Here is a 24,731-nt window from a genome sequence, read left to right on the forward strand (position 1 = left end):
TCTCTACTACAAAAGAAATAAAGGTGATATGCTAATATTGATTTTATATGTTGATGACTTATTAATCACAGGAAATGATCACCTTATAGATCAATGCAAGAATGATCTATCCGGAGAATTTGATATGAAGGACTTAGGACTCCTTCATTACTTCCTAGGATTGGAAGTATGGCAGAATTTTGGCAACATTATACTAAACCAAGTAAAGTACACCTTGGATATTTTGAAGAGATTCAGAATGCTAAATTGTAGACCCATGACCTCTCCTATGGAAACCAACTTACATAAACTTAAAGAAGCAGCAGCAGAGTCACAACCCACTGATCCTACTCAATACAGACAAATGATTGGGTCCCTGATGTACCTGGTAAATACAAGACCAGATATCTGTTATGCAGTTAATGCTCTAAGTTAGTTTATGTGTGAACCAAAGGAGATAGACTTGGTTGCAGTGAAACACATTATGAGGTACCTACAAGGTACTCTAAACCTTGGTCTCAAATACGAGAATGTTGATATAGACCTACATGGATTTACAGATTCAGATTGGGCTGGAAGTGTGACAGACAGGAAAAGCACTTCAGGGTGTTGCTTCAGTCTAGGTTCAGCTATGATATCTTGGATCAGCAGGAAACAGTCTTCTGTAGCTCAAAGCTCCACCGAGGCAGAATACATTGCAGCTTCTATGGCTGCCCAAGAGGCAGTATGGCTTAGGAAGTTGCTTGTGGGGTTGTTTGGAGAACCTATGAAAACCCACTGTTATACACTGTGACAACCAGAGCTGCATAAAACTTTATCCAAGCATATTGAGAGTCCATACCACTATGTGCGAGATATGGTAGATAGGAATGCAATCCAACTGGAATATGTTTGTACAGGAGATCAAACTGCAGATATTCTAACCAAACCTCTTTCGAGAGTGAAGGTTGATCACTTCAGAGACGGTTTAGGTATGATAAAAAGGTAATTTGCTTTGTAATCTATGTGTGCATACCTAAAAGATGTTTAATGTGTAAACCTCTTTGTCATGATAGGACAATTTTTGGATTCTATCCCCTGGGTTCATATCTAAGAGGTGACGATCTCTCAATATAGTGAACACTTGTATGGGGACATTATAAGGTGATGATTTTATAATGTCCAAACCAGTTATCATGTTGGATCTCTAGTGGACCATGGATGAAGCCATGCTTGTGTTATGGTAAAACATTCATATGAAGTGTTAGTGCACTTACCATAACTTGGATAAAGGTGAGAATTGAATATTTTCTCATATGATTATCCTTAAGTATTACGTGCTTAGGTAATACTAGTATCACGTGCTGAGGTGATATCCTGTCATCACAAGACTAATGTGATAGACATTTTGTATCATGTGATTAGGTGATACTTCATATCTTGTGAGTAGATGATATGATCCCCTAGAAAAGTAAAATATGTAAAAGAATGCTAACTATCAGTTGAATTGTGATGCTTGATACACTACTCTTATTTATCTTACCTAGCTAAGAGGGAGTGTTAATGTATAGATAGCTTCGGTAAGATAAATGATTGAATGAGAGATAAATGAAGTCTCTCATTCAATCATTTATCATATCGATTATTAAAATGAATAAACTCAAGTATTCAATTGATAAACATTCCTTTTATATTAACTGTTCATTATCATAGTATTCCAAATTTGATAATCTATTCGTATTCACCGATTGACAAATCGAATTAACCTTTGCAAATACGACTTAATGATTATCGGTTAGACTATCGATTGATATCGATATTAGTCTATGTTTGCACCGATTAAATATCGGGTGATATATGAAACTCACACCGATTATATCGGGTGTTAAGATAGTGTTAATATAACCATGTATCGTTTGGCATACACCGATAATTATCGGGTGTTTGAATATGCACCGATTGGTAAAATAAAACGCCATGAACCATTATAGTGAGGGGGCATGATCAAGTGATGTCTTGATCGGCCATGTCCAAAAGACATGGTCGGTCAAGGCATCGCTTGACCGTACCCAGCCCAATATATATGTCAAATGAAATATGTGAGAATAGACATTGAAATTTATAAATGCTCCTCCTCTCCTACCACATAAAAGAAGACAATCAGATTTATATAATAATTCAGTAATAGAGAAAACAAAATATTAAAATAGAATATAACTTGCATATTGAATGTAAATAGAACATCATTTACATTGCACATCTTGTGAATCCAATAATAGAGTTATGAACGAGTTCACCATTGAGGATAGAGGAAGGGCTACAAAAGCAGTAGCTGAATTAATTGGTTTCACATGGTAGAGAAATTTAGCAGTACATTTCAGAACTTTGTATTGATGGTTTGAAATGGTTGATGAATTATTTGCTTTTATTAGGGAAATTTGACACATTATTCACTGAACATCAATATGGGATGGGCATTATTGCCAGTCTTTCTCCTTGTGGTAGTAATTTACTTGTTTAGAGCCTCTTGAATTTTGGGGAGCTGATGAATTAATAAGATTGAAGGTAATTTCAAAATTTAAAGGTTACTATGTTGCAAAATGGATAGTTAGTTACCAACTATTTTCTGAGTTGCAAACTCTCACCTTGGAGACTATTCAAGAAAACATTGAGAATTTAAAGGTTGTCAAACATGGCATTTTCCCTTTAGTTCTTCTATTTCTTCCACATTCATAGATGATAATCTAAATGAAGTTAAGGCTGGTTTTGAGCACCTAGTATTAGTACATTTGGGAGGTTGATTCTTTGATGTTGACAATATGGATGTCCTTTTTGAGGCATATGATGATTGGTGAGACCCACTCACTCGTTTCCACCTTGAAGATTATACCCGTGTCCAACATCTTTTCAATTTCTTCGTGTACCTTGGCGGTGTAATTTTTGGGAGAAAATATGGGCAGAAGCATATAGAAGCTACAGTGATATTGCACAAGATAGTACATGCCTTTAATTTTCATTCAAATACATAACACATATACGAGTTTTATCTCCTACATTATAGGAACCACTCCCTAATAATATGTGTAGTTTTAACAACTCACATACCTATAATTTCTTGTACAACAATATAATATTCTAACAAAACACACTAACAATATTATATTCGAACAATAATATTAAGCAATAATATTAAGTTGTTTGTTGACAACTTTATAGCTAACCTAAACACCTATGTGAATACTAATTTTCCAACAATTTTTATTCATTTGGTACGACCTCTATCGTATAGGTTGTGCACTCGGTACGAGAGGGATTCTATGTACGCACAACTTTGACGCTATCCCCTTTAGATCCTTGTATGTTAATGCAAAGTTGTCCTTGTACTCCATAAATATTTTGAACACAACTACCTTTAGTATGGGGTTCCAGTCATCACCAACCAATATCACTGTTGGGTTGTCTTTATCACCCAGTGAAATATCCCCCAAGGGATATTTGTTCTAGATTTTAACAATGAACCACATAAATTTTAACATGCAATTTGCATGCAATTGATTTCAATTTATTCAATCAAATTATATTGAAAATCATTAAATTTCAGATTGAAACAGAATATCTGAATTTAGATATGAATAAAGCCTCAATCTTTAGTAGAGCAACAACATAAAAAATCCAATCGTAGCCACAGGACTTACAGTCTGATTGAATGACCAGTAAATAAAAATTGAAGCACGAAGTGAGACACCTGAGTGATATCTCAGATAGACAATGGGTTTCCGTCCACTGCCCCCAAGCTTGAGGGTTTCTGTCCTCAAACCTGCTGAAAGCCAAAGCTTCCCAAAATTCTCCAAGAGAGAACAATAACCAAACATAAACTAAGCATGCCAAAAAGATCCTCTCGAATAACTTAAATAGCACATTTCTGTGACTCTTTGCATATCCCCTGCCCGTCTCTTGGAATTCTTTTCCTATGTCTCTTTATTAACCCTTTTAAAATGACTTTATTAACTCTCACTAAGCTCTAATAAATTCATTTTATTACTTTATTAAATAATTAAATTAAGTCGTCACTAAATATGACATAACTTGACAACTTAAATTTAAATTATATAATAGACTTTAAATGTCCCAAAAAGGGGACCTTACACCTAGGTTCACCTTCTTCACACTTGGCTCTTCGCACTTCATGATTTTGTCTCTTTCAAAATGGTAGAAATAATCAATAGGATTTTTGCCATAAAATATGTTAGGATCATATTAAAATTATATTATGTACATTGATGTTAAAAAATGGATATCATGTTATCGATTTACATTTTATATATTGAATAATAATAGGTATAATATTATTGTATTAGCAATGTACATTATATTAAAATGATGCATTAACAATATAGATTATATTATATGCCTTAACAATGCTGAATGATGCCATTGTATTAAAACATTTATTATACTTGTTGATCGATTTCCCTAAAGGCCCGATAACCTTTTTTAAGTGGTGGTTTGACTGAATGGACCTCCACATCGGTTCATGGAGGGTCCCATCAGGTAAGAGGGTAGTGACCCTTCAAAAGGAGATTACCAAATAGAATCATCATGGCTCTCCACCACGATGGGGGGAGGATAAACAATCCCCCCCCCCCTGTTGCCAATTTGGGGGAGAGGAAAAAAGGATAGGTCATCCAGGCTGCCAGCAAGGATAGGAAGGGATCATTAATGCTGCCAGCAGGGATAACAAATAGGAGCCAGCAGTGACAGGTATGTATAAGAATAGTTAATATTAAATATAACATAAGAAATAGGAGCCAGTAATTTATATATATTAAAATATTTGCATATCATTAAACTTCTGTGTATGATCATAATCAAATTGGTGACATCAATATAATATAACATTGAAAGGGCAAATAACATACAATTATTCAAACAGCATTAAAGCTACACTACTGTTAGACATAGACCCTCTCTCTCTCTCTCTCTCTCTTTATATATATATATATATCTGTTAATGAATCCAGAAATGAATAAGGAAATCAAATTTAGTCTGCACAAATGGTTATAATATTGTGAATTCATATAATGCTAATAATATAAGGACTAATGCAATGATTGTAATGGAATAATGACAAATAATGATTAATGCTGATATAAAGCAGTACTAACAGAAAGCATTGACAGCAATCTAATACAAGGCATTAATGTAATACAATGGAATGGTAATAACTATGTAAAGTATAATTGATTATTGTAATGAGTTGAATTGTATAACAAATATAGCTTCATGAGAATATCACAAATGGTTCATTGTATATGAGGGACCTTCTCTTAAGTACGCCACTTCATGGTGGATGCCTAAACCTTGCCACATGGAGCCAAGAAGGATGTAGCATCTGCTCTTGGGCTTCAGAGAGGAGGTGGTTGTGATGAGGGGGACCAGCGATAGGATACCTCATTGGGTATGCCACTCCATGGTGGATGCTTAACACGTGCCACATGGAGCCAAGACAGATGTAGCATCTGCTCTTGGGCCTAGGATGGAGGATCTCTTGGACACCCTATCCAGCTAGCCTACCCCAGTGTACTAAGAAAATGGATAATAAAGAATGGCAACTAACCTACAATCTGATTTTATCTAACAAATATAATGCTAATGATAATTAATACATTAAAAATTTATATCATTCAATCTAATTCATTAGTATATGTTTCAGTTTATAAGTATTACTTCATATATGTTCTCTAATTTTGTGTTGAAGGAAATTAGTATACAAAGCTACTCCCATAAAACTTAATTACCTATTTTAGATTTGGGTAAATTGAAGTTAATTTAGGGTAAAACTAATTAGGGGACATTACAGTGTGGGTGTGTTATCTACTCGTGCCACTCCCTCCTTAAACTCTTTGTACTTAGGGGGGGAAGTAGTACTCTCCATACCCTTGTCAACTTCCTTAATTTCCCTGATCCATAGCATGTTGCACTTGGTGTGGAAGACTTAGTAGTCCTCCATCTGCTAGTGAAATAACCTATTCAGTGATATATATATATATATATCATCCTCCAAGCAGTCTTCTAGGTCAAGTACTCCATCATTGGGTTCCATTGTTTTTTGCATAGATGACACACTCGCCGAGTTTTTGTAATGACTTCTACTCGCTAGGAAAACTCGCCCGCGTTAGCATAACAGTCGAAAACGGCAAAAAATACATGCATTTTTTGTTTTTCGATATGGTTTTGGGCTGAGAAGGGGGAAACTCACTTGGAAGGGCCATGCCGAGAGCCCACTATGCCCTCAAGTAATCGCCGAGTTTTTTGGTCTGTCCATTAGGATTCATATATGGAATATAACATTTATCTTTCTTCTTTCTTATACTTTAAGTTATATTCCATATATACTGTCAGGATGTTTGAGAGTGGTTTTGGACCTCCAAAAGTTATAATGCAAAATCTAGTTTTTGGAGGATTCTTCAATTTTCCAGACTTAGTCAAATTTCAGGATCCTTAGGCGATGCCCCTTGACCCCAACTTGGGGGCGCTGCCCCCAAACCCCCGTCAAAAAATATAGGGGGAAACTGTGCTGATGGAAGTAGGGAAAATTTAACCTCCGAGTTTGATTAGGCTCCATATAACAACATAATTAGCATTGAAGAAATCCTGGTATTATACATTTTAGAGTTGAAAGTTTGAAACTATGAGTATGAATGATGAAATTTCAAATATGATGAAAGTTTGAAACTAGTTTTAGCTAGAGCTGGGAAGAGGAAGTTGTATTTACTTTTGGTTTTACAAAAACTATTTACTATTTTGCTTCCAGCCTTCGGCATTTCTCATGAGGATGCGATTTTGTAGACACTTTGCATTTAAATATATCTAGAATCAGCTTGTTTCTTTTGTGTTATCATTTACTGACTCATTGGATGCATCTTCTCATTAAATTTTGCAAAAAAAATGCATTTTTTATTAAAATTAAGCGTGTTTTTACGTTGCCGAGTTTTTCCCGAGTTTTCGCCGAGCTTTTTTCTCAGGGGCTTGGCGAGTCGAGCCGAGTCACGAGTAGTTCAACTATGGTTTTTTGTTTGTCATCCATCCCAAAATCTCCACCCGCAGACTCTAAGTTAGAGGATGCTAGTTCTTTGCTCACCGCCTAATTCCTTAGCTCAATGGTGTACTTACTCCTTCACTCTCAATTGAGAGTGTGTTCCACTTCTAGTTATGATTTGCCTTGGCAATGATCAACCAACCCCTCTTGAGGAGAGCGTCGTATGCCTTCTTTTCCAATGAGATAACTACAAAATCTAGGAAGAAATATTGTGTGCCTATTGTCACTTTTTGTGCCATCAATGTTCCCAATGGCTTGATGTTGTGCTGCTCGACACCTGCCAAATGGAAGGTTGGCGGCCAGAGTGTTGGCTTCCCAAAACATTTCCATGTTTCCTCTAGCAACTAATTGATGCCTGAGTCTTTGTCGACGATGGTGTTTGTTAGCTTCCTTCCCATTATCCCCATCTCGACAACGACCGACTTCCTCCCAATACTCACCATTAGCAACATGGGACCAGTGGCCAAGTTGCCAAGTGACTAAACCGTTGACTCCTTTTGTGGCTTGCATTGTTCTTGGTCAATCGTGTCGTCACTGACTATATTGGTGATGACCAATTTTAATTGTGCATGGTTTGTAGAAGGTCAGTTACTCGTACAGGTATTGTAATTTGTAGCACCTGTCTTACTATGTTCTTCTCAGACTTCGACTGTAGTGGAATACTGGTGGTCATTAGAGGCTCTTCTTTCCTCCACCATTGCCCGTTCCACATCGGCATTGGCTTCTCGAAGTCTTTCCTATTCCATATGGGGATTTGTATATACTACTTTCTTTGTTTGTAACCTGATTGCTAGCACTTTCTCATCTGGCTTTTCCACAACCAGCATGCATACCCCTTTTTGTTTCGAGCAGTCGATGTCTTTGTGGTTTCCAGGTCCACACAATTTATCCTTCGTGCTTTCATCATCACTTGCTTTTTTCTTTCCCCTTGATGTTTTGCTTTCGCCTTTAATGCCCATCATCTGATTGTAAGCATCGACGTATGAGGACGGGGGTTACCACCTTCATCTTCTTCCTCAACAAGGGTATTGGTGTCTCGATGAACCATTGCTTCTTCAACCCGTCAGCTGGCTGGTTCTCCATTTTATCCACTAGCTCCTTGAGCCTACGATTGTAAGCTCTCAAATTCTCGTGCTTTCCTTGTTTGGTATTATAAATTTCCGCCACAATTTCATTGACGTCCTTGAGGAGTTTAATGAAAGGTGCCAAACGGTGATTGGAACAATCTGGTATGTTTTTCTGAGTCTGATTTCTTTGACCAGCGGTTGGAATTTTGGGTTTTTAATGCAGTTTCGGGTTTTTAGGATAACTTGCATGTTATAGACTTTTGGAATTTGACAATGCAAAATGAATAACAAATGCAATACGTAAAATAATTGACTGAAAATGAATTTAAGACTTATGATTTTATTTATCAGCAAAGAACAAATGGAAATAAATGATTATTTTTAACAACCCAAGCCAATAATGGCCTAACCCAAGCCAATAATGATTGAATGAAGCACCTTCAACTGCAACTAATGACTCCAATGAGCTTTATTCACCTACCGAATAATTATCTAAAACAAATTTGTGAAGAAATCCTGATTCCAATGCAACTGCTGAACTTTACCTAGGAGAGACTCCAATTTGGTGTGCTTTCTACCCACTGATTTGCTCCTGTAGCTCCAGTATGAACCAATTTCATCAAATAGACATTGGGATTCTTCTTATTTGTTGCTAACAATAAATTTTGAACAGAAATACTGCTGTTAAACCCCTTGTTTTATTTTATTGAAAACTCCAGGCAAGATTTGGTGGTACGGTTAGCTTGGGAAAGGTACGGCCTGCTGATTGGGAGTATATGCTTGCTGGAAATTGTGACTTTTCTGCTCAAATCAGAATTTCAGACCCTAATGTTGTTGTAATCCACCAAAATGCTCTTGAATTTGGTCCCAAAGATCTGAAAAGAGTTTCCAATGAAGATCAATATGCTGATAGATGTGAGGGTTTTCGTCCTACACCTACAATTTGGAGGTTTCCGTACTCAAATTTGCTGCAGAACTCTGCCAATATGCTGCAGACCTGCTGAAGGTAAAGAATTCTTCAAAAATCATCAAAACATAATGCACAAATGAACTCCCAAATGCCCTTTTAACATTCCTCAAACCCTAATTCAAATTTGGGGTTAGGGTTGGACTTTTGGCATCATAAAATATCTAGGTTACCGGGTTCGCCTCTGGGCCCCCCTGGTACGGGTCCGGTCTGACCTGGGTTCGACCAGGGTTCGAAAAACCCAGAGTGGGTTCAACCCTGGTCGAACCCAGTCGAACCTGGGCGGTTGGGCGGCCCGTATAGTCAAAAAACAATGCAAATTTAATTTTTTTTCAATTCCGCCTTGTAAAAAGTGAAAGTTATAACCTTAAAAAGTAGAAAATTAGACGTCTTAAAAAAACAGAAAACTGATGCACGCCATGGAGTTCCGTGTGGGTTTGAAGGTTGTGATTTGGTGTTGGCGGCGGGGGCGCTGCCCCTCGACCCCGCAAGGGGCTCTGCCCCTTGACCCCGCTGGGGGCGCTGCCCCCAGACCCCCGCAAGGGGCGCTGCCCCTCGACCTCGTTGGGGGCGTTGCCGGCAAAATCCAGGTCCTCAGTTTGAAAAATTAAACTTGGATGTTCTTAGTTTGAATCCATTTAATGATCAAACTTTAAATTGTTGAAAGTTGAAACAATGATACTTGAATATTTTATCATTTTGATATTAGACTTGATGTATATGATGCTGTTATGGTATGATCATGATGCTACGATTACAAGTTTATGTTGGTTTTGTTGTTTATATGATGCTATGTGACATGCTAATCTTAATTCATGCTTATAGGTTGCATATATATATATAATTTACATGTTTTTGTACCAACGAACCCAAACGAACCCAAACCCCTTTTCAAAATTTTGCCGTACTGGCGTACCAGGTTCTTCGAACCCAAGCTGGTGCCCGAACCCGAACCGGTAACTTAGTAAAATATGTTAAAATGTTTTTCCCCTAAGTGGTTTGACCCATTGAGGGTCTAATTCCTCATTAAAAGTGGGCATATATTTAAGTTATCACTTCTAGGGAAATGTGCCAAGGGGTCATTTTAGAAGAAATCATTAACTTTTATTAATCTCCTTTTTAATAAAGTTACTTTATAATTTTTCTAATTATGAAAAAGTAACTTTATAATGAATTATTATAAAGTCTATGTAACTTAAGTTCAGCAAGGCCAAAACGTGACTAAGTATAGACTCCAATTGGTAAAGCCAATCGATTGAAGTGTACCGTATGCGCAGGACTAGATTGGACTGTTTCACTCTCGATGTTCCGGTGCATCACTTGCACTCTCAGCCATGTGCAAGCCCTATACACATCCACAATGTTCGTCCTCCACATCTTCGCTACCTTCCTCCTTCCTTCCTGGGGTCTTTGGTTTAGGCCTCTCTATTCTTGGTTCCTTTCTTATAGATAGGTTCTCAATGTGGTGCAGATTGGTTTCAAAGATTTCGGCAACCTTGCCCTTGAGGTTTTGTCCTTTGACTTTCTTTTGTATCGACTGTATGAATGGGTTGCTTTCTGTGGACTCACTCTTGGAGTTGTTGTTCGATACTGATTGTACGAATTGGTTGTGTACTTGGTCCACAAGGTCTTTGTCTACTTCGTTGGGAATGGTCGGTTCTTGGCAACTTCCTCCCAGCCACTCCATGTACAAGGTGTGGTGTCCCCTTTGCCGAGCGGTTGCCTCTCCTAACTACGGCTTTGATTGACAGTTCGACTTCTACTCCTTGGCGGACTTTGTGATTCTTCGACGATTCCCCAGAATTATTGTCGTCGTTCACTTTGTTCTCTGATTCAGAGAGATCTTCTCACCGATCCCTCTCCTTTCTCATGGCTGTTTCTAGTGTGTCTTCTTTCCTTATTTGGCTGTAGGGGCATTAATTGTCGGAGGTATGATGTCAACTTGTGTTAGGCTCTTCTTCCTTTCTCCGGTTCCTTTCCTCGTACCATTGTAGTATTTACTGCTGACATTGCTGTCTGTTCGTTTCCTCCTAACAATCTTGCTGGTAAATGAAGTTTCATGCCAACAACCTTGGAAGTCTTCTGAGAAGATTGAAGACAACGTCATTCACTTTCAGTTCGTCACAGATGACACTCTCAAGGACTGCTCTCTCAAGAGATTCCCTTTGAACGTACTACTTGACGGATAAATCCCACAAGTTTGCATGATCTTGCATCAGTCAATCTTTTGGTGTGTCTTCCTCTTCGTCAATTTTTTATACCAATACTTCTTGTTCAAATGGTCAGCCCATTACAGTTGCACACTACTTGTTGCCATAGTGCCTCTTGATGGCTTAGATCTCCAGGTTCGTATCAACAACGACGCCAAAATGTTTTCTCCCGAAAGAAACTACTGCATATTACGCATGTAAACAAGTAATAGAACATATCACATAACAATATAACATAAAGTAAATAACATCAAAACATAGCCAAAAAGATATGTCGTTTTATTCCAGAGAATGTAATGTGTACAGCAATAATAATGGTTTCCAAAACAACCATGAAATAATTATAGTACCAGGCAATTAGTTAAGAGTACCAACCGTTGGCAACTACCAACTACCTGGAAACAAATTGTTCATTACATGGCCAATTATTACCTATCAAAACATTATTTATTAATCACGGCAAGGCTGTTAACTGTAGTCTTCAATTGGGTTTTGAGGATTTGTTGTTTTCTGTTCTTTGATGTAGTAATATTCCTTATCACTCATGGATAAGGCTGCAGCTGCACAATGGGATTAAAGGAATAGGTTGGGAAAACCTCTAGTTTTGATACCACTATAATAACCAACTTCAAATTTTTTTTTTTTCATTTTTTTGACAATAAGTGAGCTCAATAAACATATCAACAATGATACATCTGCTGTCATAAAGTGCTGATACAAAGTATTGGTGAAATCACTCCCTCGAGAGTTTGCCAAAACATGAGATAATCAAGATTATGGAATGCCCACAAGAAAAATACCTTGGATAAGAGGTAATAATGAATGTTGCAGGTCTGATTCATGCATTTGCTGCTGTATCTCTGTCAATATCAGACCTTGATCAGCACTGGTATAATTCTTGAAAAATCAGAAAGAAGATACATTCACCCAACCAACGTTCCAAACAACACGCCAAGCTGATATACATTCAACATTCAGCTCTAAACTTACTTGAAATTGTGTAGAAGTAAGAAAACTCAAGTCTGGAAATGATTCTCAATCAATATCAGGTCTGTCAAACCCTTGAACCAGCAGCTATAACCAACCCAGAAATCTGTTTGCCCCCTATAAGGATAAATTAGCAACAAAGTCTTGTCATATTCATCTTCTGCCAGCCTCCACTGGTCTTGGTACTCCTAAGCAGCAAAGAAACTCTCCTTAAAGGGCAGCACTTTATCTCCAGCTTCCCATGCCATGCTGCAAAAGCTCCATGTATGTGGTACAACTACTCTCGAAAGAAGAGCAATCTGCAAAGAAGCTAAAAAACCTCCTCAAAAGGGGTGATTAACCATGAGAATCATAATACACTAGACTCAATCAATTTTCAAATGCTCTCAACATAGTTTACAAAAAAATGAGTGGTACAACCTGCTCTAGGAGAGCTGTATGGCCAGCTAAGAACCCCAACTGGAATCACTTCGAAACACCAAACAAATCTCTTGAAAAGAAAGCAAAATCATATTGAAAAACTTGGAACTTAGAACAATCCAATATCTTCATTGCAGATTAGCAAAACAGAATCTTGAATTTGCAACAATGGTGATCTTGAAATGAAACCACACTAGTCTGGCTAGGGATTATTTTTCAAATCTGAAACTAGAAGTCAAAAGAGGGTTTTCATCCTCAGAAGAGTAAGGAAGAACAAGAGTTCATTCCAGCAGAGTAACAGCATCAAATTCTTCAACATATACAAAATGAACCCCGTCAACCTCCTTTTATAGCTTTTGAGGGAAGAAAGCCAATTTGAAAGTATGAAATAATTTCATTTCCCACCAAAAGACACTCTCGAATTATAAAATATCTTTCCATGTGGAGGGAGTACATAAGCAACTTTAATAAAATAGCAAATATTTTATCTTTTAACATTAGAAGCTTAAGTGGATATTTTAAATATATCTATAGAGTTGCAGAAAGCATTGCCAATGCTTCATAATTCAATTTTGAACATGCCAAGATGAAATTGAAGCAGTGGGATGAAGACTGGTGCTAACTCAGAGACTTACTAAAAATAGAGGTGCTCTCCAAAAAGTTTGGAGAACACCCTGAGAGTTTGAAAATGCTTCTGAAATTGTCATTGCAATCCATATTACCAACTGAGCTCATTGCCATAAACAGAAACCAAGAAATACTGAATGTGTTCTCTCTAAGATTTTTGGAGTCCCCTTACCATTACCAATTAGCCTACTTGAACTCAAGAAATAAGACTAACTGTCACCAAACTGATTAGACTTGAGAAGGGGACATTACATCTAGTCAAATATGCTACATGGGAAAATGAGGTCTTCGTGTAAAGGCACTAATTGATCAGCATTGAGGATAATGCTTCTTTGAAGAGGGGGGTCATGCTATTCTCTTAGTCTTATAATGCACATAGGGTTATGAGTATTGTTGGCTTGAGGCTACCTTGACTCTTAATTAAGCTATATGATTTTTCTTACATGCTATTTAGATAATTAAGTTAAGTCATCATAGGAGTTATATTTAGGTATCTAAGTCAGCTTAGGTGGCATCCAAAACATAAGTAGGGTGTATATAGGAACTAGTGGTTAGTTTATCAACATAAAATCTGTGTCCTCGTGCTACATCTAGGCACCCCCTCTTTACATTCTAGCATTTTCCTCTACCCCTAGAAGGGGACTCTCCGGAACATAGGTTTTTCTCTACGTTTTTTTCATTTCTCATTTTGATTGTTCTTTTAATTAGGAGCTTGTTCAGGTTTGGAGGCAATGATATGCTTGTTATTCCCAAGGCTTTCCTTGTCGAGGCGATTTTTTCCCTTCTTGATTCAAGAAAAGAAAAGACCTCAAAGACCAACTCTGTAGCTTGAGAGGAAGGATCCAATTGCAAATGAATATTGATTACAAATTGAATGACATTATTAGGCAAAGCCTTCCTATGAAAATATGTACAAATTGAGAATGATTACATCTAAAGTTGGTAATGTATTTATCCTGGTTTTCGAATATCATGATTATAAATTCAATAAGGTAATTTTGCATATGGAATTCTACAGATTTCTTTGTTGCATTTAAATTTCAGTTAATCATTTCTATGCATTTTGAGCATTAGTATATTTAGGATTATGTTTACGAGGACCTTCTAAAATTGTTAGGATGACTTAGTGGTTTTATTGGTACCATCCATCATTTTTTTAATATGCACCTAAACGTTAAACTTTAGCAATTACAACATTTCCTCTTCTATATAAGCATAATAGGAGCCACAGTTTTCTTTGTATTTTCATAAAGAAAATGGACACTCCACGACATTAATGAAATGTTTGCAAAATTTTGTGCCCTCTAAGGATTAAACCACCCATAAAGGCTGTAGGAAAAAAGATGCATCATGTTTCTAACAATGCACGAACTACAAATTCTAGTTTCAGAAATGGAAAGAAATAAAAATGAAATAATAAACAAAAAAAGAAACCAATTCTTGGACTGTTTTGCTGCTCAAGTTTCAAAATCACTATGTAAAACTGGCCCTTCAGGAAGTAACCAATTCTTGGACTGTTTTGCTGCTCAAGTTTCAAACCTGAGACAACTCCCCACAAGCCTCACTTCAACCATACGTTTGGTGTGAATTTAGATTGGGAAAAGTTTGAAGAAACTATAATAAGTGCCAAACGTGAATTAAGAAAAATTGCAAGGGAAGGGGAGGATGTAGGTTAATACTTGTTACTTGTATATAAACCATATGGTATGTTCTTACTTATGTGGTGGTCATGAAGATACAATGTTTGGTTTTTAAGTTAATTTTCATGAGGAAAAAGATGGTAATATATTCATGAAGTGTTAAAAACCTCTTAAGCTGAAAATGTTTGGGACCATTGGTGGAGATTGATAAATTTTACACCAGATCCAGATCCCATCCCCATGGTTGAAACAACTTGGAGTGGCCATGAATATATCTTCCTAGCAGCACCTTGAAGCATGGTTATCCATATCAAGGATTTAAAATTAGCTCACCCCAATGTTCTCTATGAAATTTGCCTCATTGTTAAACATAAACCTAACATTTTACTCAAAAGGTTTGAAGTTAGTGGTGGAGAATGAAGTTTCACACAGTTGAATTCCATTTCCATGGACAGGGCACCTTGTAGTGGCCAGAGGGACAGCTTGAAGTAGGGGTTGAGCTTATGGCAATGCATGGATATATGCCCACCCTATTGTTGCCATGGGATTGTCTTGGATATCAGGATTCAAGCACATCCCTCTATCAGATTTACTCCAATGCTTAACCTATCATATTTCCCATTATGTTTGGGGCAAATAGGTGGGGAATGGTGAGTTTCTTGCTCATCTCATGAATGGACATTCATTATGGTTTCATAAATTTAGAGAAACATGTACGATACCCCTTTTGTAAAAGTTTGCTTTCTGCTACCACTAATAGAGGACCAAAGTCGGTTACCATTACAAATATAAATTTGGATGAGTTAGGGCTTGGATAATCAATTCAAACGGAATCAAACCCCATCTCTGGCTTTCACACCATATTAAAAATTTGGACATTCTAGGGCTTGAAACTCAATTCAAAACCTGAATTGAATAACAATTTAAACCCCATCCATGGCTCTTACACCATATTGAAATTTTGTGTGCGCTAGCCTGACTCTTAATTCAAATCCCATCCATTCCTCTCACACCATATTTAAAATTTGGAAAACTTAATGTTTGAATGTACCATCTTTTCCAACAGCAGGCTGCTCTACTATTCAGACCGGTGAATCTCATGATGGGGGCTTTCATTATTGGTTCGGAAGTGAAGCTCATCACTTCCAAGCCTGCTGTAATGTGAAAAGTATATTTTTGTTGTTGTTGGACAGCTGGGGCTACGTGTGGATTTCCAGCATTCATAAATTAATTACTGCTACAATCTGTCATATTGAAAGGATGTTTACCCTTTACACACAAAAATCCTTGACCTACCATTATAACAATTAGCGAGTAACATATATCATATGTTACTTAAACTATTATTCATGTTGCTCTGGAGTATGTTTGATGACAGACGTTTTCCTCCCTTGCTAGGAGCATTGTTCTTCTGTATATACGTGTTACCCTTTACATACACATATCCTTCATCTACTATTATAAGAGTCAGTGAGTAACATATTATGATACTTAAACTATTGTTTATGTTGTTCTCAAGTAGTGGGCAATTTCTGTTAACTTTTAGCACTTTCAGATTAATATAAACTCAGAAAACAGATTTTAGTTTCTAGCTAAATTGATTAGATGCAGGATTTAAAGTTTTCTAGGTTTAGGCATTGCATAGAAATGAACAAAATAAGAACAAGACACGGTTACCCTGGGAAAACCTCCAAGGAGGAAAAACCCAGCCAGAAAAGATCCTCAGATCTGATTATGGATTATGTTCATATGAAGATTACAACACTTATCTTAAGTACTTGAAGATGATTCCACTTAGGGCAAATAATATCCTCCACAAGACTGCACTGTCAAGTCTGCCCCCTTTATCACTTCCAACAGAAATCAGGTCCAAACCCTAGGTATGAAGTCTGCACTTTGGACTGCAATCTTAGTCCTCAGTTCGCTCTCCTCATGGATGAATTTCGTACCTTTAATGACAGATGTAGTTCGCTGGTATAGCAGATGGAATTCGCTGTGATATTGGATATGATTCGCTGTGATATTACTCCTTCAAGTTCGCATTAGGTAGATGTAGATATTTTGCATAACAATGTATTGCATGTGTATTATTGAGGTGAAAGTTATCTTTATTTATATGATGCAATATCCATATACGTCGGCTGATACTCAAATCCATTTATGTCGGCTTGACCTTTAATTTATTGTTTTTCCTTTAACCGAAATGCATTAGATAGGGTTGGCCCTATTCTGTGTAGCACGCTACCTTTTATGAGGTGTGGGGTTTCATTATGTAGCGTGGAGCGAGGTATAGGGCCCAGCCCTACACGTTGGAGAAAGGGGCTGGCCCCCTTGGGCGGATTCCAATGTTGCCCAAGGCAATTGGGATCTGCCATTCCCTAATTATAATCAACACTCCCTCTTAATTAGGGAGAAAGATAATGTTACAACCAGGTTACAAGATTAGGGGCCAGCCCTAAGTAATACATACAATGTTTAAATTGTAATCCTAACTTAGTTGTCAACTTCAAATATTTTTGAGAGAGGATCACAAGAAGTATCCCATAGTATCCATCTTGTACTGCCTGTGGAGGATGACTTCAAACTTTAACATGCACACTTGCAAGTCATGAATACATACACAATTATTCATACAATTCATGGAGTCTTTCCATGCCTTCGATCACGCATGTCCATCATTCATTGTCTTTACCTTAGTCTTCTCCCAAAGAAGAATGTAACATCATAATCTTCCATCTTGCACCCAAGCATGGAGTGGAGATACATAATCATTGCTCTCCATAAGCATAAAATGAAAACATAGTCCTCCATCTTGCACACAAGCATAGAATGAAATCTAATAAACATAATCCTCCATCTTGTACACAAGCAAGAAATGGAATAGACATAATCAGAATATTGTAGTCTTCCATCTTGCACACAAGCATAGAATGGAACTACATCTTCCACCTCGCACACAAGCATAGACTGGATCCACCTTACATTGCCCGTAGAGGGTGGAGAGAATCTTTTCTACCATCTTACATTGCCCGCAGAGGATGGTTAACAATTACTCTTCTCCCTGAGAAGATTTACAATACCACCTTACATTGTCCGTAGAGGGTGGTTTGATACAACACAATGTATCATTGAGGTTGAGACTCCCTCTCAACCAAGGCGGTGTTCTCCACAACTCCAAGTCTATCTCAAGCTTCAAGAGACTTGGTGAGAACATCTGCAACACAAGATTGTCCTGCCATAAAACACTGAATTGTCAGATATCTCTATACAACCTTGATAATAAATCAAAACAGCATAACAAGAATTTTGAGAAACCCCACTGCTTCTCTTGATGCAACACTTTCAACAATGTATTTAGCTACAGTAATACTTAATGCAACTGAGGACTGTCCTTGTAGGTCCAAGAGATTGTAGCGGGTGGATGTTTGAAGTGTTTTCCTTGTCCGTAACACTTCTTGACCAATCTGAACCTAAGCAGCTTCAGCCCATAATCAATTGTTTCTTGCAAGAAAATGTTTGCCTACAACAGTATGCTTAGCTTTGATTAGCTGAAGCACTCGCCAATCAACCTGCCTCTATTCAGATGAATCTGGAAGATCATAGTTGGCTGCAGACATACTCAACTTCTTCAAGTTAGTTTCCATATAAGTTTACAATCCATAACAATAGAAAACTTCACTTAGAATAATTTCATTAGATCCTTGCTACACTTCTAAACTAGAAGTAATGCATTTTAGGTTTAGATCTTCCATCTCAATTTTGAGCTAATTCTTTCTTATTAAATCATGAGGCTATCTTTATCAGTTAGTTAGATCATCCACATAAGGAATCAGAATTAGCATTTCAAATAATTTAAGGAACAGGTTAGAATCTTTACAAAACCCTAGGCTTATCAAGTACTCTTTCATACCAAGAGTTTTATTGAAGATCATAGGGCTCCCTCTTAATCCTCAATATCAGACTGATAGCCAAGCATCAAGTCAGTAAAAAATGCTTGACCCAAAATTCCATGCTAATACTCATAATAAAAAATAATCAACCAACATAAGTTAGAGAATACCAAACTCAGAAGGAGGCGCTCCCTCTTAACTTTTGCACAATCAATCTTTTATGTTAATCTCAAGGATCCTGTCCATCTATCTTTCAATCAATAAAGTGGACCCATAGCACAATTATTGAGATAAGATGAGGATAACTTCAATCAAGAGATTTTACAAGAAGATTGCCAATCAAATGTCATCAATAGAAAACGAAGATCCTAAGAGATCAATTGCGAAATCTTTCAAAGAGGAACCACAATTAGAATCACAGATTTGTAGAAAATAGTTTCAGCCAATGAATAGTGACATTATGCAATGTTAGTAAGACAAGATATAAATTCAATCTCTTGGAGCAGACGACGGAGTGAGCACAATAAAGAATACTCAAACCTCACAAATCATCCAAGCGTGTCCCATTAACCTCTTACATGAGAAGTGATGAATCTACAATTATCCGAACTCAAGATTCCATTAAGGTCCATAAATGATCATTATCTTTGGTATTACAAAACCAAACAGAAAAGGTTTGCACTAAGACATTAAGAGCAAAAGGGATCTTTAATACACTTCTAAAACAACAAGGAGCCACACATAACGTCTTCATAAAATATTTAGTAGTTCTCATTCTTTACATCAATGGTCAGATTTGAAGGTTGAGAACGACTCAAAGTTGTGTTCTGAAACACATGATTACTAGAACAACTTATAACATTGGTGTAACAATAAACGAAAGTAGTAGTCCACTCAAATCAAAAGAAAGAACATAGAAATGACCAAAGACTGAATGCAGCCATAATATCCATTAGTTCATCTATTTGCAGTTTAGTCTAGAGGAAAGTAATCAGAAGTGAATCAAAACAAATGAGCATTGATAAGATTGATCTAACAACAATATCATTCTGCAAAATGATAAAATACTCATTAGTTATACTCTTTGTTAACCACCAAGCACAATTTATATTTGATCAAAACAAAGACAGATCTCAAGGTAGTTTATGATAGTAGAAGAATCCCATACGTCAAAAGGCACATGAAGAAGATCTATATTATACGAACTACAAGGCTAGCATTAACCCTTGCATATTACGAACAAGATTGTAGATCATCTTTCAACTAATCTTTTCTATCAGAAATACCAAAATATTAAGTCAAAGTGATCTCGATCTGTTCATTAAGAGTTCATCTCCATAATTAATAGAACATAAAATTCCTACACCTCAGTCGGTATACTTATATCAATGATGCCAAGGCAAACAATCATTAGCTCTTCATGATTGTACACATCTCCATAAGTCGTTCATGTCAAGTAGAATTCAAGTCAACAAAAACTGTCATGAATGAAGATCATTAAAAAAACATAATTCAACCAAACATAGCTTCTCACTTAGAATAAGTATTCATCACAAGAATACTTAGAACTTTTAGATCAAAATTCAATTTTAGAACCAGTCCATATTATTTAACATAATAACAATATCTAAATTACATATGCAGAGAACATAACAAGTATTTAGATCATAGTCATATAGATGACAACTGTGGATGATGAGTCCAAGACATTCCAATCAAAACATTAACGAAGGATCGATCTATAATACCTTGCAACACTCAAGCAGAAATTTAGAATACCTTCTAAGTTCTAAAAGAGTATGCAAATCAAAGATCATGATGATATCTAAATAATGTTCTATATTAGATAAGTCTACCAACTAAGGCAATTAGAATCATAAAATCAATACGACCTAGAACTAGGTCAGCCAAACGATAATACTTTAATTTCTTGGATAAGTTGAGTATAATATATCTTGTAATCAAGAATGCAATGACTCAAAAATACTTAGCTTGAATGACGCTGAACACTGAAGAGTCAGATCTTCAAGCATACAGGACCAAGATGTGACCATGCCAAACCTTTGATCACAAACCTTTTCAATCTCTCCTTGATCCTGGAACCTGTCATCAATTTTATGATAGCAAGAAAGTGCAAGATCTAGGCTACAGGATGCTAGATCTGATTACGGTTAGTACAACTTGGCTCTGATACCATGTTAACTTTTAGCACTTTCAGATTGATATAAACTCAGAAAACATATTTAAGTTTTTAACTAAATTGATTAGATGCAAGATTTAAAGTTTTATAGGTTTAGGCATTGCATAGAAATGAACAAAATAAGAACAAGACACGGTTACCCTGGGAAAACCTCCAAGGAGGAAAAACCCAGCCAGAAAAGATCCTCAGATCTGATTATGGATTATGTTCATATGAAGATTACAACACTTATCTTAAGTACTTGAAGATGATTCCACTTAGGGCAAATAATATCCTCCACAAGACTGCACTGTCAAGTCTGCCCCCTTTATCACTTCCAACAGAAATCAGGTCCAAACCTAGGTATGAAGTCTGCACTTTGGACTGCAACCTTAGTCCTCAGTTCGCTCTCCTCATGGATGAATTTCGCACCTTTAATGACAGATGTAGTTCGCTGGTATAGCAGATGGAATTCGCTGTGATATTGGATATGATTCGCTGTGATATTACTCCTTCAAGTTCGCATTAGGTAGATGTAGATATTTCGCATAACAATGTATTAAATGTGTATTATTGAGGTGAAAGGTATCTTTATTTATATGATGCAATATCCATATATGTCGGCTTGACCTTTAATTTATTGTTTTTCCTTTAACGGAAATGCATTAGATAGGGTTGGCCCTATTATGTTTAGCACGCTACCTTTTATGAGGCGTGGGGTTTCATTATGTAGCGTGGAGTGAGGTATAGGGCCCAGCCCTACACGTTGGAGAAAGGGGCTGGCCCCCTTGGGCGGATTCCAATGTTGCCCAAGGCAATTGGAATCCGCCATTCCCTAATTATAATCAACAATTTCAACCCTTCAGTGGAGCATTGTTCTCTTGTTTATATATGTTCACATGTTGGCATCAAATTGACATATGATCTATTAAAGTATATTCGGTATCCATTTAACATTGCAAAAAGAATACATGCTTATGCAATTCTTTATGTAATTTAATCTATATACTCATCTTTGTACATGAAGGCATATTTCACTATGTATTGATATCAATACAGGAGAGGCAATCTAAGAACACCTTTTTTTTAATTTTGTACTGACATGACATTTGAATATTTGTTTTTGATTAACAATAAACTACAAAGAAATTTGTAGTTCTCATAGCTGTATGCGTCCATGCACTGTGTTTTCTAGGTTGCATACAAATGGGATGATGATGTCAGTGTTAGTGATATTGAAGTTAGACAATCATAATTACCAGCTAGATAGCTTGGTTGATCAAATTTAATGGAAAACCAGCTAGATAGCTTGGTCGATCAAATTTAATAAAAATCAAGAGAAATCAAATTCCACAAGATTTGCAAACGTTTTAGAGTGCATTTAAGATTTTGATTTACAGTCACAAATAGCAAAGTTTCTTTTCCACTTCTCGGTCCTTATAATATTTTGTAGTTTCCAGGAAGAAAAGTATTAATAATTTGCTCAGTTACCAAATTGCTGGAAAACTAGGCCGATTGCAGGTACAAAATGTCTTGGAATCAGAGTTTGCGTGGGATTGGCACTGAATCGGATTGGGTTTGGAACTTTTGTCCTTTGATTTTGCCCACTTTTTGACCTCAGAGGAAGCCTAAACGACATTCTTTATTCTTGAAAATAAAATACCCTAAATGTAATTTCACTCCGCATTTCATATAAGAACCTCACCTTCCTTCACTGTTTTGCTTCACCTGGAAACTATGAATCAAAAATTATTATTTAAACAGTTTCATGGCCTTCAATTCATCCAAGTCGCTCTTAACCTAATGTGCCATAGTTTCTACAATGGATAAGCGCGACCTGTGACAAAATATAAGCTCTAGGGAATTCTGTTATTTACGGTAACTTTATGTTGTCAAAAAAGTTTAATTGGAAACTAGTACATCTAATTTACAGAAATATAATTTTGCTTGAAAATTATGTTAGGAATAAGCGACTTTTCTTAGTTTTATTATTTTATTGTATATTTATCATATAATTTAAAATAATTTAATAAGTAATATTACAAAATAGTTTAAAAATTTAAATTATTATATATTATATTAGTATGTAGTTTATTAAACTACTATGTAATAATTATATAACAAAATTATAAGTTAAAAATACAATTTTTTAAAATATAAATCCAAATTTTTTTATACTTATATAGCATTAATAAATATAAATATATTCATTTTTTATTTATAACCTTTATATTTAATTTTTAATGTATAATCAATATATTTAGTTTTTAATATGTAATATTTTAATCTATAATAAATGTATTTAATTTTTAAATACGTTTTTTATATATTTTTTTGTATGGACGTACCCAAAGGGCCAAACGTACTGCCCCCCTAAAAAAAATTGCTATACTGGCGTACTATACCAAATACCCAATTCGACAATTTTTTTAATTTGCTTTCAAAATCTTTCTTAGTTGATGCCATAAATTTCCAGTAAACTTTGGTGAAATCATATTGTTAAGCACCAAATATTCTAGCACATATAGTGATCTGATTGGTATTTTGGATAAAAAAGATTAGTTCATAGTTTCATTAGCTATTTCAAGAATTGTAGGGATATCGTGCTTGTACATGACATTAGAGTTCGTATGTGCAGAACACAGGCCAGAAGAGAAAGCGAGAAGCAGCAGATCCTGTTGACCTTGATGCAAGAAATATTTTGCAGGAGATTGGTGGTCTGGGTGAAGGACTTGTTAAAAGTGTTAATCTTCTCAAGCTTCCCTAGAATAATTGAAGGACTGATGTGGTTTGTAGCTTTCTTCAATAAGGCAAAGACAGGGTGATCTCTGTGCTTGTCATGTTGCTGTACAATTTAGAAACACATCAGATTCTGCAATGTCACGATCCATTTAATGCTGTTGACAACTTACATCATAAGAAGATGAGTTGCAATATCTTGTGGATGTGTGAGCCCTCTTCATTTTCTAGTTTGATCTAACATCTAAGAATTTAATTGCATGGAGAGACATTTTGTTTCTGTATGCTTCAGTTTTACCTCATGTGCATGATGGAAGAGCCTCTGCTCTTTTCTAATTGTATTTTATGTATTATCTCATCTGCAAGTTTTTTGATGGCAGATGCTTTTTAGGTGCTTACAGCCTTGTACACTAATTCTAGTAGTGGAATGTTGCGCACATTTGTGCATAAGTTCATACATGGTGAATAAAAGATGTTGACGGAGTATTTTTATGTGCAATGAGCACTTACGAACTTTGTAGGTTGTCAATACCACAATGTATTCACACTTATAACATTATACTTTTTTGGACTTGACCTGGTTAATTCAAATTAACGAATACAAATTTCTGAGAATCCAACCTTTTCTGAGATTGGCAGGGTTAATCTTATGGGGCGGACAATAACCAAAAACGATACTGGAAATAACGAGTTGCTCAAGTCGTAGAGTACATTTGTGAGACGAAGTATGGTGGATATGTATCTTGTCTGTCAGTTGAGTACGTTCTTTCTCATTGCAAAGACATCAGGAAAGGAATGTTGAATTTAATGATAACTTCGCCTTGTATTGTTAAACGCATTTTAGCCATACATCCCACATTTATCTATGCCATATTGTTTTGGTTGCTTCAGTAGCATATTTGAAGTCTTAACACTCATTATTTCTGTAGAAGTGTGTTCTATACATA

General features: G+C 36.2%; 1 protein-coding gene across 1 annotated transcript in view; it reads left to right on the forward strand.

Annotated features, from left to right (window-relative positions):
* LOC131067121 (uncharacterized) overlaps positions 1-24,399 on the forward strand; it is a 159,811-nt gene extending 135,412 nt beyond the window's left edge. Inside the window, exon 26 of the mRNA XM_058002052.2 lies at positions 23,684-24,399. Coding sequence (XP_057858035.2) covers positions 23,684-23,812 — 129 coding nt within the window. The 3' untranslated portion in view covers positions 23,813-24,399. The remainder of the gene's footprint in view (positions 1-23,683) is intronic.
* Positions 24,400-24,731: the final 332 nt, after the last annotated feature.

This window comes from Cryptomeria japonica, chromosome 7 (genome assembly GCF_030272615.1).
Source record: "Cryptomeria japonica chromosome 7, Sugi_1.0, whole genome shotgun sequence".
Lineage (NCBI taxonomy): Eukaryota > Viridiplantae > Streptophyta > Pinopsida > Cupressales > Cupressaceae > Cryptomeria > Cryptomeria japonica.